The sequence below is a fragment of the Aythya ferina genome (genome assembly GCF_964211825.1).
Source record: "Aythya ferina genome assembly, chromosome: 3".
Classification (NCBI taxonomy): domain Eukaryota; kingdom Metazoa; phylum Chordata; class Aves; order Anseriformes; family Anatidae; genus Aythya; species Aythya ferina.
The window spans coordinates 115,167,405-115,180,634 of NC_140298.1; the positions used below are offsets into that span (position 1 = coordinate 115,167,405).

Consider the following 13,230-nt stretch of genomic DNA (forward strand, 5'->3'; position numbering starts at 1 on the left):
ACCAGTTCCTAGCAACTCACACTTTTTCTTGAAGTTAACATTTAGTTCAGTTTATGTCTGTTGATATTAGCAGTGCTACCATTCACTCATTATTATGGACCTTAGTAAGACAGTGTTACACAATTACCTATTTTTCATAGCTCAATTCCTACTCAATTCTCCTATTTTGTCCTTCAAACTGTCTAAATAAATACATGCGAAGAGTGATTTTTTTCACCATTTCACTTTTTTCTCCTTGCAATGAATACATTAACAAATAACCTTGATACGAATTTTACTACTTAGTGTACCTTGTCAATCACTGTATTTGATGTTTCACTATGCAAATTATTTCGATATTTTGTTTCCTGTCACAACCAATCTTCAAAATACAGCACATTCTCTCCCCTATCCAACAATAGGAGAAGACACTTTCTTAAAATGTTAATCTGGGATTCTCCAGTGAAAAGCTTGTTAGAATCCAAATAAACAATATTAATTCATTTCTTCATTGCCATCTGCTTGATTACCTGTATGCAGTTGAAAGATGTGACTGTAATTCAGAAATCTTGCAGTTAAATATGGCATCCTGTTATAGGCTTGAAACAAAGTTTTTTTTTCAATGGCTATATTGACTTGATAACAAATGGTAAAATACAAACAACTGTAAAGCAATTTTTTTTTTTCTTCTCTTCATTCTTCTCTTCATTCTAGATGAACAAATATGTTGGAAAGATCTAATTGATTCACTAGAACTTGGCATAATGGCAATGTATGTTAAAATCAAGCTTGCTTTATGTTACAAAAATATAGCTACTTACAACCCCTTCTAGAAAAACAAGCATGGTTAAGACAGTACTTGAATGTTGTTTTTTAGCTTTAGAAACTGAAATGAGGATCATTAGGATGTATGCTACAGATGAATTGTTTTTCTACATGGTAGCTTCAAATCTGCTCTGCTCATCATAGTTGTTGGAGTGAACTACGTGCAGTTTCTCTTCTTCTGGAACCTGTCATGAAAAACAGAGAACAGTTCAGTTGATGAGATAGATTTTCTTTTGTTATAGGAGGAGACTAAAGTGCACTGAGAAGGTCATTCTCTTAGTATATATTATGTATCTGTTAACAGTGAGTAGTTTACTGACATTAAAGAACCTTCAAGTGAGCAGGGTTGTGTTACTATCACTGGTCAATACAGACTGTGAAGTATTCAATTGCACTTTAATATTCTAATTTTCCTGTCATTTTTTATCATTTATATAAAACCATTGCTTGTGTCTTTTCCAAGGTCCAACAGCAAATAGTTTACAGACCTGCCATTAAAAGTTATTTATTTATTTTTTTTCCCCTGATTGTCATACCTACAGTTGATATTTTGGCTTATAACTTCCTGTTGGACCACAAACTTTCTCTGACCAAAAGCCAAAATGCATAGTTTGTACTGCAGTTTAATTCATTTAAAAATAATAAAATGTCATTTGAGGTTCACAACATTTTATTTACATTGAATTTATATACAGTGTAGACCTTTATCTCTGAGTTAGGTGATGAAGGGTCCTTCATTGTCAGTGAGGAATAGACAGACTTTCTAGATTTTAATTCATGTAACCCTAACAGAGATCTGGAATGATTCAAATGAACTGCAGCCTGAAGCTCTCTCTTAATTGAGTATAAAGGGATCCTAGCAGGGCTCCTTCAGGTGTAGTTGTTTTTTAGCCCCATCATGTGTGTCTTCATTCATAAAAACATCATACAATGGGTGAGCAATTGGCTAACAGGCAGGGCCAAAAGGGTTATGGTAAATGGGGCTGCGTCAGGCTGGCGGGCGGTCACCAGTGGGGTCCCTCAAGGCTCCATTTTAGGGCCGGTACTTTTCAATATTTTTATAAATGATCTGGATGTAGGAATAGAAGGTATTTTGAGCAAGTTTGCTGATGACACCAAACTTGGAGGAGTTGTGGACTCAAATGAGGGTGTAAAGGCCTTGCAGTGGGATCTGGATAGGTTGGAGAGCTGGGCGATCACCAACCGCATGAAGTTCAGTAAGAGCAAGTGCCAGGTCCTGCACCTGGGACGGGGAAACCCTGGTTGCATGTACAGACTGGGCGATGAGACGCTGGAGAGCAGCCTAGAAGAGAGGGATCTGGGGGTCGTGGTAGACAGCAAGTTGAATATGAGCCAGCAGTGTGCCCTGGCAGCCAGGAGGGCCAACCGTATCCTGGGGTGCATCAAGAACGGCATCGCTAGTAGGTCAAGGGAGGTGATTGTCCCGCTCTACTCTGCGCTGGTGCGGCCTCACCTCGAGTACTGTGTGCAGTTCTGGGCACCACAGTATAAAAAGGACATGAAACTGTTGGAAAGTGTCCAGAGGAGGGCTACAAAGATGGTGAAAGGCCTGGAGGGGAAGACGTACGAAGAATGGCTGAGGTCACTGGGCCTGTTCAGCCTGGAGAAGAGGAGGCTGAGGGGAGACCTCATCACAGTCTACAACTTCCTCGTAAGGGGGTGTCGAGAGGCAGGAGACCTTTTCTCCGTTAACACCAGTGACAGGACCCGCGGGAACGGGGTTAAGCTGAGGCAGGGGAAATTTAGGCTTGACGTCAGGAGGGGGTTCTTCACAGAGAGGGTGGTTGCACACTGGAAGAGGCTCCCCAGGGAAGTGGTCACTGCACCGAGCCTGTCTGAATTTAAGAAGAGATTGGACTGTGAACTTAGTCACATGGTCTGAACTTTTGGGTAGACCTGTGCAGTGTCAAGAGTTGGACTTGATGATCCTTAAGGGTCCCTTCCAACTCAGGATATTCTATGATTCTATGATTCTATGATAAAACAATAGTGACAGTTCTGAGCAATAACCTCAGTGGTCAGATCATTCAACCAGAAAGCAGAAGAGCTTCTTCTCAGCCTAAGACAGACTGTCTCTACAAATACTGAAGAAATTAACTAACTCTAAATTTAACTCAGTATGAAATTCTAGATAACATTAGAAAAGCAGCGCCATTTAGCCAAGAATGCAAATATCATGTGTTTAAACTACAACAGGGAAGAGGAAACTGGACACAGTAAGTGGTTAAAAGAGGGATAAAGAGCTTCACTCAGGTCTCAGTTTGTTGGCTGACTTTCTGCTTTTTGTTCAAGGTTTGTCCCATGTAAAAGGCATGAACAGGTAGCAAGTCCAGAATAGATCATGAAGGTGGACTTGATAAATTCATGGCCTAAGGCAGGGCAACATTTTTGAAAGCTGGCTTGTGCAAACCTAAGTGTGCTGTACCTCTTCCAACATAACGAAAACAATGCTCCTTTTGACAGTGCTTTGTATCTTACCTCCCAATAAATAGAGTCATCAAAGCAGTTCTTGTCAGACGCTTGTCCCAGGAAGGGCAGCTTTAGAATAGCACCTACAGGTAAAAGAGCATTAAAAGTCAAAACCAACCAAACAACCAAACAACAATGACAACAATAACAACAAAACCAAACAAACAAACAAGCAAAAAAACCACAAAAATATTCTTCAGATGTGCTGTGGGGAGTCTTATAAGCCTCCCATTACCAGGTTTCTGATTATAAGAAGTGACACTGGCTTTTTCACGTTGACTTTAGTAACAACTTGGCTTTAATTGCTCACACACCAGGTTTTAGACAGGAGTTTTGTTTCAGTCTGAATTTTTGTTTGGAAATAAACTTCCCCCCCCCCCCCCCCCCATGTCCTCAGGAAAACAGCTCACATATAGTCAAGCTACCAGTGTTCGGACATCATATATTGCAACTGCATGATGAAAGTCTGTCTGAGATCAGTAGCTCCTGAGATCAGAAGGCTATAAATGCTATAAATGCTCTACACAGGTGTCCTGGTTTCAGTTAGAACTCTGTTCTAACGGCCGGGTTAAACCACGACAACAGGCTACACATCTGCATAGGTTTTACGTTAGACTAAGGAAGCCACCACTGTCCAGCTTTAGGATGACGTATCTTATAGTGGTTTAGTTATCAATATTTAGATAAAAGAAACCACTAAATTATTTCAGCTGATTCTTCTCCATATTATAAGGCAGAAGGGATTGGAAATACATGCAGAAATCTAGTGTTCTTTGAGTTCCTTCTGGGCCTGGGCCAGACATATATCTCCTGTAAATCCTGTGTCATATTTACCTGTCCACCATAGATGTCTCAGAGACCCTGTGGCATCTCAAATAGTACAAGACACCTAATAACAGAATCACATGGGAACATGTGATCCCTAAAGGTAGATGTCTTCATCTCAAACTAGTTTCTGCTCAGAATCTGAAGTTTCTGAATCTAGAACAGAACTTCATCCAGAATAATAATTTTGATTTCTATATACTACCCAATATATTTGAATTGTGTATAAGGTAAGAGATCTTGGTTTTATTTGAAGACTGATTGGAAAACTGTCTTTTCCATATTTAAGCTTCTGCTAGTGCACTATCATGAAATATTTCTATTTTTCTATTTTCTGTTTTTCTAGTTAAATTATTGATAGGTTGAAATTCTCTATAAGCACACTTCTAATGTCACATATTTCAATCATTGTATGATTGTACAATCATTGTATTGTACTGACCTGTCAATGCACCACCAGCCAGTGCAATTCCAATTGTACTGCCTAGGGCAGCAGCTTGCATGCCAGGGGTATGCAGGGCACTTTTCCTAAAAAGGACAGAAAAGCAAACCATCAACTGTTAAACTCTGAGGCTGAGATTTGGTTTTACAACTTTCTGTTTGCTCTCTGCTGGATAGGATGACTTATAGGAAGATACCTGTCATTGCTGTGGCCAAGACAAAACAATATGGGACTGAATATGTTTTGGTTTTGTTTTAGGCTATAGTTTAAGCATAGCTGGTTCTTTGAAAAGGCTATTAATATCTTCTAAGCCTTTATAAAAAGTTACTCTTTGTCAAAAAGACCTCCTTTTCATCTTCTTGTGGTCTTTTTAAGAGAGTGGAAATGGCCCATTTTGCCAATTGGGGTTTTCTTGGAAATCTTACAGTTGCCTGAACTACAATTGTAGAAGCATGGTAATGACTTTTCTACTTTTGAATGGTGTTTCTTTAATGACTGTTAGAATTTTTATTTGAGCTTTTAGTGTGGAACAAGGTTTGCATATAAACTGTACATTAAAGGCAGGATATCAAGAAGAGTTCTAATTAAACCAGAGCACCATGTCCAGCACCAAATCAAAGCTGAATTTGCTGAAAATAAATCATAATGAGATCCAACGAAAATGAAACATTAGAATAAACCTTTACTAAAAGGAACTTCTTTCTTCTTTCTATAACTTACCCATTTGTCCTTTGTATCGCGGTTACTACGATGCCTGCAATACCTCCCAGTACTCCAGGTAAACCATGTAAATTATGGACTCCACAAGTATCATGAATGTTCAGCTTGGATGCCAAAACAGGCTAAAATGAGGGGAACAGTACAGTTTATGGTGAGTTTATGGTCTCCATTATCTATGGAATGATATTAGAAATGTCATCAGATATTTAAAATGATATAAGAAAGTAACATAGAACAAGAAACAATTTAACCTTTTAAATGTACACAAAGTTTAGCCTTAAAACCTGCTACCTTCTCATTGATTGTGATGTCATATATGGAGAAAAAAATCAGGTGAGTACAGATAATGGTAGAAATGTCCAAGTTACCAACACAAATAGAACACATGAAACTTCAGTGATATTTCCAATCTTTTCAGCCGCTCTGGTAAAGGTTGACAGTGGTGGCTAAGTAACGCATATGTACCTGGTGTAAGTCTACTAGTCAGGTATTTTCTTCCAGAATGTTTCTCCAGTATGAAATGCCAGTTTAGAGAGTGTTAGTCAGAATATTTTGTTTTACTTAAGAAAGAAAGACTCCCATTTTGTACTTCAAAAGCATTTTCAGTTACAGAACTATTTAGATACTTTAAAAGACTGAAATTTAATTAGTACTATTTCACTGATATGAAATACAGTTCTTCTGGGGGAGGTTGTTCATAAAACATGGGCTTGGAGCAAAATTCAAGCAGCTCCTTTGAACAGAAATTCTAGCTTTAATCAACTCTAATATCTATGCAATCTTTCTATGTTTTTAGCTAGATGATGGAATGAATTTATCTCATAAGCACGTATTTAAGTTACATCCACTTCAAAATATTAGTTGACTATAACTTACTTTCTGTAGTGTATCAGCCGGTTGTTAAACTTCCTTTCTAGTAAACTATGGGAGTTTCAGTAAAGTCACTGAAGTAGTAAATAAATGAGAGCAGAGGCAGGTCCTAGGTACTCACAGTCAGGAAATGGAATCCGAGGACAGAGATGATTCCAGCAATTGCCCCAATGCACATAGCAGCAAAAGGATGGTTTAACAGATCTGCACAGGTACCCACTGCTACTCCTCCTGCCAGGGTGGCGTTTTGAACAAGAACCTGCACAGAGTATATAGAAGTGGAGATGCTAGACATTGAATAGAGGCTTGTTCTGGGGCTGAATGACTTGCAAAGGATTTTTCCAATGAAGAATAAGCAGGAATTTCAAATGGAGTTCCCTTTTACATACTGAGAGTGTTGGTTCAAAGCTGCTCTAAGCCAGTTTAACTGGGGCAAGTGCAATGCAGTCCATTTTTTGCAAAGTCACTAAAAGTCATTTGACCTACCAGGAAACCAGGCAAGGCCAGCAAAAATTGCATCCTACATCGGCATATGAAAATATTTTGCTAGGTTATGGAACTGTGCCAGCTCACACTGGGCTTAGATGAGCACTACAACTGCTTGAAAGAACTGGGTGAAAACCTAGGGCTGAATTTTACAGTAAGGTAACAAAAATATGGGACTCTGGCAACCCAACCCAGTTTGGTTTTCCTGGTTGTGCAGCTGCACTACGACATCGAGAGACCTATTTTGCCTATTGCAAAACAATGACCCATGTAGGATTGTCTTTGGAATAAGACACAAAAGTCCACTTGAATGTTGGACCAAATTCTCTGTGGTCTAGCAGGTTGCGTGGCCAAGAGAGAACAAGGGAGTGGGACCATCATGATGATGTCCAAGAGCTTTCTACTCTTCAGATGTAGTGATCCCTCTGAGAAACCAGATCACATGCCTAAAGTGGGGTGTGTTGACTCAGGGTCCAATCTGACATTGTAGCTTTTAGAAGGATAATAGCCCTAATTTTGTAAACAGTTGGGAACCATCCTAATTATCCTTATTGTAGAGGGGTGACTTGTAGAGAGGTGATAGATTGTGGTGTGACTCTTACCATGCTGAATTTGCCTCTTTGATCCACCAGGCTGGAGAGGGCAAATGTTACAACAGTACTTGCAGCCAAGGAGCAGTAAGTGTTGATAATTGCTTTAGGCCTGTTGTCATGTGCAATAGCGGAGTTAAAACTGGGCCAAAAAATCCAAAGGAACAGGGTACCTGAATGGACATAAGCCAACACAAAATAAAGACTATTCAGTCACAGGGGCATTTCCCTGTGAAAGATCCAACACAACAGAACTAACTACAAGAAACAAGGGAGATGGTCAACAAGAAATATGAAACAACCAAAATGCTGGGAGAAGTAACAGTATATGCAGATGCATTTGACACTGGCAGCTGGGATTTTGACATTTGATGAATCTTACTGGAAGACTGTTGTAACCCTTTGTCCACATGCTGTTAGAACTCAAAATCACTGTAAAAATGCAAGAATATGACGTATTAACAAAAGAGTTTGCATAAAAATCTTTTGTCATTTATTGATTTAACTGATAGTTTTAGTGGATAAATTGATCTATGAACAGATCTCATGCACAGATAGATGACTGTCCCATTCAGCAAACCATATGGGCATAGGGACAGAGCAGAGGTCTAAATACTTTCATTAATTATGGCCTATTTCTATGCAAATGTTGCTTATAACAGAAGATACCACAAAAAAGGGAGTCACCACTAATGTACAATGAGCATTCATCTTTAATTTGATCTTCTTAGGAAAGAAAAGCAAAAATATGTGTTTCCCTGAAAACTGCACGTTTCAGGAAAAAAAAAAAAAAAAGACTATGCTTCTAGGAATGTACTTAAGAAAATGAATGCTAGGTAATAATAGGCAATTATTAAAATGCATGGATTAAAAAGGGATGGAAAACTGATCAGTTTTTTGCTATTTCTATCTGTGCTTCTTTTACTTACCAATCATGGCAAATAAGTCGGAGTGATAGGTAGATTCTTCATTTTCATGCTTGTTTTTCAAACCAGGACGATATAAGACTAGGCTTACGGCCAAACCAAAATAAGCTCCAAAAGCATGGATTGTCATTGAGGCTCCAACATCTGTGGCCTGTATCAGGGACCCAAAATAATACCAAGAAATTTATACAACAAAAAGGTGAGGATTTGATGAAGGAGAAGTCTGCATAACTTTTAATAGCTTGTTTTCTATGGTGGAAGCAAGAACATAGAAACTGGAAGTGTTACAAAGTGAAATCATGTTTTAAACAGAAAACAATTATTGCTAAGTAGTTGTACCTGAAATATTTCTGTAACTAGATGTTCATTGCATGCAAAAATTGTGATCTCCAGAATTGTCAAGATCAGCATCTGAACAGGGCTTGTTTTCCCCAGGACAGCTCCAAATGAAATCAAAGCAGTTGCTGTACTGAAGTCTGCATTTATCATGCTGAAGTTAAGCAAACAAATAAAAACAAACAAAAAAGAAAGGCAGAAAGGAAAATCAGTTTAATGGAACCTGAAATAATCTGTATTCAAACCTGTTATATCACTAAATGATAGAGATTTAACTCTTCAAACATAAAATCATCTTTGTGAATAAAAAGTAAAGTAAAATTTCCTAGAGGGGTTTTGTCCTCTTACAGATGACTGAGGAATAAATGTGGGAAAGTTATCTCCTGCTTATACCTTACATGTGCTCAGCTGGTTGAAATTACAGTGAAAATTTAGAGTGTGTGTATTGAAGATATGCAGGGATATTTCCAGGTCTGACTGTTACTTGAACTTCAAAGACAAGAGGGAACTCTTAGTTTTGGTCAGATAGCTTAGCTCATTTCAAGAGCTTGGCAGGTCTTTCTGTCACTTTGTGTCATGTTTGCTTTAACTGTCAGGAAGGACCAGTGTTAATGGGTTATGGAGGATGATAGAGATCAATAAAAACACAAATTGACCAAAACTTCCAGCTCTAACTATGAGTCTTTCATCAAATGCCTATTTGAAAGCATCAAGGAGCTATTCGTATTATTTCTGCATGTGCCTCAGTAGTTTTTGTATGATGTTTCTTTTAAAATTGTCTACAATTGTTCTCAAAAAGCCGAACTGCAGATGTGGAGAACACTCTGAGACATTGGTAGAAACAAGACATGAGTGGGAGAAGGATTAAAAGTGTTTGGAGGTGTTACTTGTGAAATCTCTTATTCCATGGTTGGGGTCCAAAGCCTATTAGAGTATGATGCTTGTGCAAATAATTCCTCCAGAAGTAGGAGAACACCTTATGTGTGGACTTGACACATTGCGCCAGCCTTTCCTTTGTGGCCCCATGTGTCCTAAAAGGACAAATCCTTTTGCTCCTGCTGAATGCAGGAAAGAGCTGGAGAGCTTGTGTACTACTGCTGAAAATTTCCCAGCTTGCACAGCTCCAGAGATTCAAAGCAGTGTCTCTATATGGCTTATGTTTCATATAAAACTTAGCAGTTCAAAGTTCACCCCATGTTCCCTTGGCTCAATGCAGCAGATGTTCCCCCTTGGGAAATGAATGTTGAGAGGTGGATAGTGATACTCTATCCAATTTTAGTGAGCTTAGAAGACTGATCTCGCAGATGTTATAGTTTTATGTCTTCCTTTCATATCTTAAGGGATAGAAATGTAATTATAGGAAAATTCATATGTACCTATTAATATCAACACGAATTTTCCCATCTGCCATATGCCAAAATCCTTGCATCAGGGTGCCCCACTGAAGACCGAAGGCTGCTATGAGCATGTTGATACCAACACTGCTGAATCCATATTTCTTCAGAAAGGTCATCAGGAAGCCAAATCCAACAAATATCATCACATGGACATCCTGAAAGACTGAAAGAAGAAAACTGTCTGTGTACACAGTGACTACAAAAGGGGCAAATCTAGCTAGGGACAAAAGAAGATTTAATTGAAAAGAGAATGTGTTTTAAACTCATATCATCAATGTGACATACCCTTCTATTTTTGCTGATCAGACTATGAGTTGAGTTTTTGGAAAATTATTGATTTTATATCTTGCTATATCTCTACAAAATGAGCACTAGGTCAATCTACTGGCAAACATAATGTACCTAGAACTGTCACTTGGGCCTGAAGCTGCCCAGAACATCACAGCTTCCTTTCCTTACAGAAAATTTCTCTTTCCCCCCAAATAAGGATTGTTACATCCAGCATGTTCTGGCTAACTCCAAAAATGTGCATGACTTTTGTTTGTGAGAATGCTTGTTGGCACAGTGCAAAAGTATGCTTGTGATTCCTAACATAGCTCTGTACAAGATTGAGTTCTTTTCTTGGGTACTTTTAATTTACTATGATTTTATGCCTTTTTTTTTTTTTTTTTTAATAATTTTTTAAGCTTTTAAATAGAACATAAATTTATCACCACAATAGGGATATTTAAAAAAAATAGTTAGTCTGAAGTTGTTTTTGTAATTTAATGAGCACTGAACATACCAGTTGTTGGTTATTTTTCTTTTCTTTTCTTTCTTTCTTTTTTTTTTTTTTTTTTTTTCTCCCATTGGTAAGAACCTTTTCAGAGAAAAACTTATTCTTTCCATTTCTATTTTGCTGTTCCTTACATGAAAACGTATTGAAAACTTGAGACATTGACCTTTTTAGTATAATATTTGGATTGAAGTAACATTTCCCATTTCAACATTTCAACATTTCAACATTCAACTTTCAACATGCTTTGCTATATGCATTACCACGTTTAGCCAAAAGAGGGCCCAGAAGTATAATAAGTTACCTGAGATTCTTAATAAACTCAAACTGCGTTGTCATATTCCACTCCTGACCTAGTACTGAAATGCAAGCATTCGTACAGTAATATCCTTTACAGTGGTCTACACATATCTGAGATTAGTGTAGAAATGCAGGTGTTTCTCAGACATGCTCAATCATTTTGTTTCTTCTTTAGGCTGGACATTTTGATGTTTATTTACTGTCTTCATTAATTTGAAGCGATACGGATTTCTGAGGCTCCTACAGTCCTTTGGGAGTTCCTCATTTTCCTCTGTGTTACTCAGTTTCCAGAAGTACTTTTCAAACTCCTGTGTTTTGCTTACTACTTGTTTTAAGAGATACGCAATCAAGTCTCCCATTTGGGCTTCTACTCTTTTGATGCATGTGGAAATTTTGTATTGCAATGTTGAGTGAAAATGAATATTTTAGAGCCCAACATATTTCTTTGCTTCAAGGGACCTTGCAAGGGATGGAAAAATATGGTAGAGAACAGTATAAACCATGCTAATACAACCTTCCTGATAATACCAGAAGCAAAGTTTTTAGTTTCCTTATGCAGGACTACAAACACAGCTTAATTTGTTCATATTTCTGTGTCCGAGGGAGACAGTACAAGATGTTTAGGAAAGGTTATTGAAGTATATTTGTTGGCTGGTACTTCTGCCTGTGAACCTCTGTAAAGCCTTCTTCTCACATTTTTTTTTTTTTTTTTTTTAAATAATTTTCTGTGAGTGACCCTTTAGCTACTAACCTGTAGCTAAATACCTTCATATATTCAAGACCTATACCTTCATGTGTGAGAAATGGCTCAGGTTGTTTGTCTGATTCTTGCAAAATTACTTTATATGTGTGTTGATGCTTTTTAATGATAATGGACAAATACAGAACTAGAGGGCAAATCTATAGGATGCATGGCAACATTTACAAAAGTAGTGGTTTTATTTCGCTTTAGCAGAAACAAATGGATATGTATTAAATAACCTCTTAGCATGATAAATCAAAGTGATATATGACTGCAACAGTTCTCAGATTATATCACTCTTGAGTTTCATACACAAAATGAGAGGTACATTTGGAAACGAACCATTGCTGCTCTTTTTGTTCTTGGAACTAGCCTATGCCATGGACTTTCCAGAAAAGCTTAAGGAATAATCTAGTGAATTGTATACATATTCACAGGACAATCAGCAAGTCTTTCCAGTCTTCCAGAGGAGATAATGGTTTGTTAACATTCAGCATGTTATTTGCTCTTGTTTTCAATCTGCTGCTTATAATCATCACAGAAAAAACAGGTAAATTGCTCTCATCAAACCAATCCCATTCTTATATATAAAATCTCAGTAAATCATGTCTAGATTAGTAGAAGATGTTTAAGTAACCTGACACTACATATGAGCAAAAGAACAGGCTTCAAAAGCACCTTGATGGAGGTTTTTAATTCTCAAAGCCCTTCAACAAGGCTTCTGTGTGCTCAGCTCTCATTTGAAGTGCACTTAAATATTTTTTTCCCTAGTTCTGAAGATTAAAAGCAACATATTTCACAAACTGAGCGAAGATCTCCAACTGATATAGCCTGTAACTTGTGCTTGAACTACCTCTTATGCCTTCTTTTAAAGAATATAAGGTCTGGAATGATTTGAAATGATGTAGAAACAACACAATTTAGAATTAGCTGTTTCAGGAACTAGTTGTGTTTAGCAAAACATAGCACGTCTGCCCTGTGAGACAGGAAGAGAAAGAGTGGGAAAAACACTCAAGCATATCCTGAATAAAACCACTGCCCATGATTCTGCTAAGGCTGTCCTAGACCAACATATTAATTTCACTGCAAGGTCTCTGCATTATGGTCAGTCTCAATGCAAAGATGCTTGTGGCCGCTAAGTTTATACTTAAAGTGCAATTTTGCTCTGCTGAAAGGAGTAAACCTTAGAATATTGAACAAGAGATGTGTATAATACTATTTTTTAAAGCCACATGTCAAAGACCAATCACATTACATTAAATTCTGGTTGCTAGCAACAAAGAAATCCTCTAGGAGTACTTCCAAAACCTTCACAACCCCTTGTCTTCTCATTCTACTGGCACAGCAGACCTAAATTTGTGCATCCAATCCACTATGCCTGTACTGACATCCTCCAGAAATAGAGAAAATGCAAAGCTATGCTTTGGGAATGATTTCAGCTAAGTCCTTCTTTAACCGAATGCAAAATTATGGTCGTCTTCAATTGTTTTCATCATTCTGAAGAATGAATCCAAAAATACTGAAAAG

The 13,230-nt window shown here is 37.8% G+C and overlaps 1 protein-coding gene across 3 annotated transcripts in view; it reads right to left on the reverse strand.

The window, feature by feature from the left end:
• Window positions 1–257: 257 nt before the first annotated feature.
• RHAG (Rh associated glycoprotein) overlaps window positions 258–13,230 on the reverse strand; it is a 28,617-nt gene continuing 15,644 nt past the window's right edge. For all 3 annotated transcript variants that reach the window (XM_084513940.1, XM_084513941.1, XM_084513942.1), the window contains 9 exons: window positions 9,866–10,049; window positions 8,493–8,643; window positions 8,157–8,304; window positions 7,240–7,400; window positions 6,273–6,410; window positions 5,282–5,403; window positions 4,562–4,647; window positions 3,304–3,377; window positions 258–989 (listed from right to left, as the gene is read on the reverse strand). In XM_084513940.1, coding sequence (XP_084370066.1) covers window positions 912–989; window positions 3,304–3,377; window positions 4,562–4,647; window positions 5,282–5,403; window positions 6,273–6,410; window positions 7,240–7,400; window positions 8,157–8,304; window positions 8,493–8,643; window positions 9,866–10,049 — 1,142 coding nt within the window. In that variant the 3' untranslated portion in view covers window positions 258–911. The remainder of the gene's footprint in view (window positions 990–3,303; window positions 3,378–4,561; window positions 4,648–5,281; window positions 5,404–6,272; window positions 6,411–7,239; window positions 7,401–8,156; window positions 8,305–8,492; window positions 8,644–9,865; window positions 10,050–13,230) is intronic.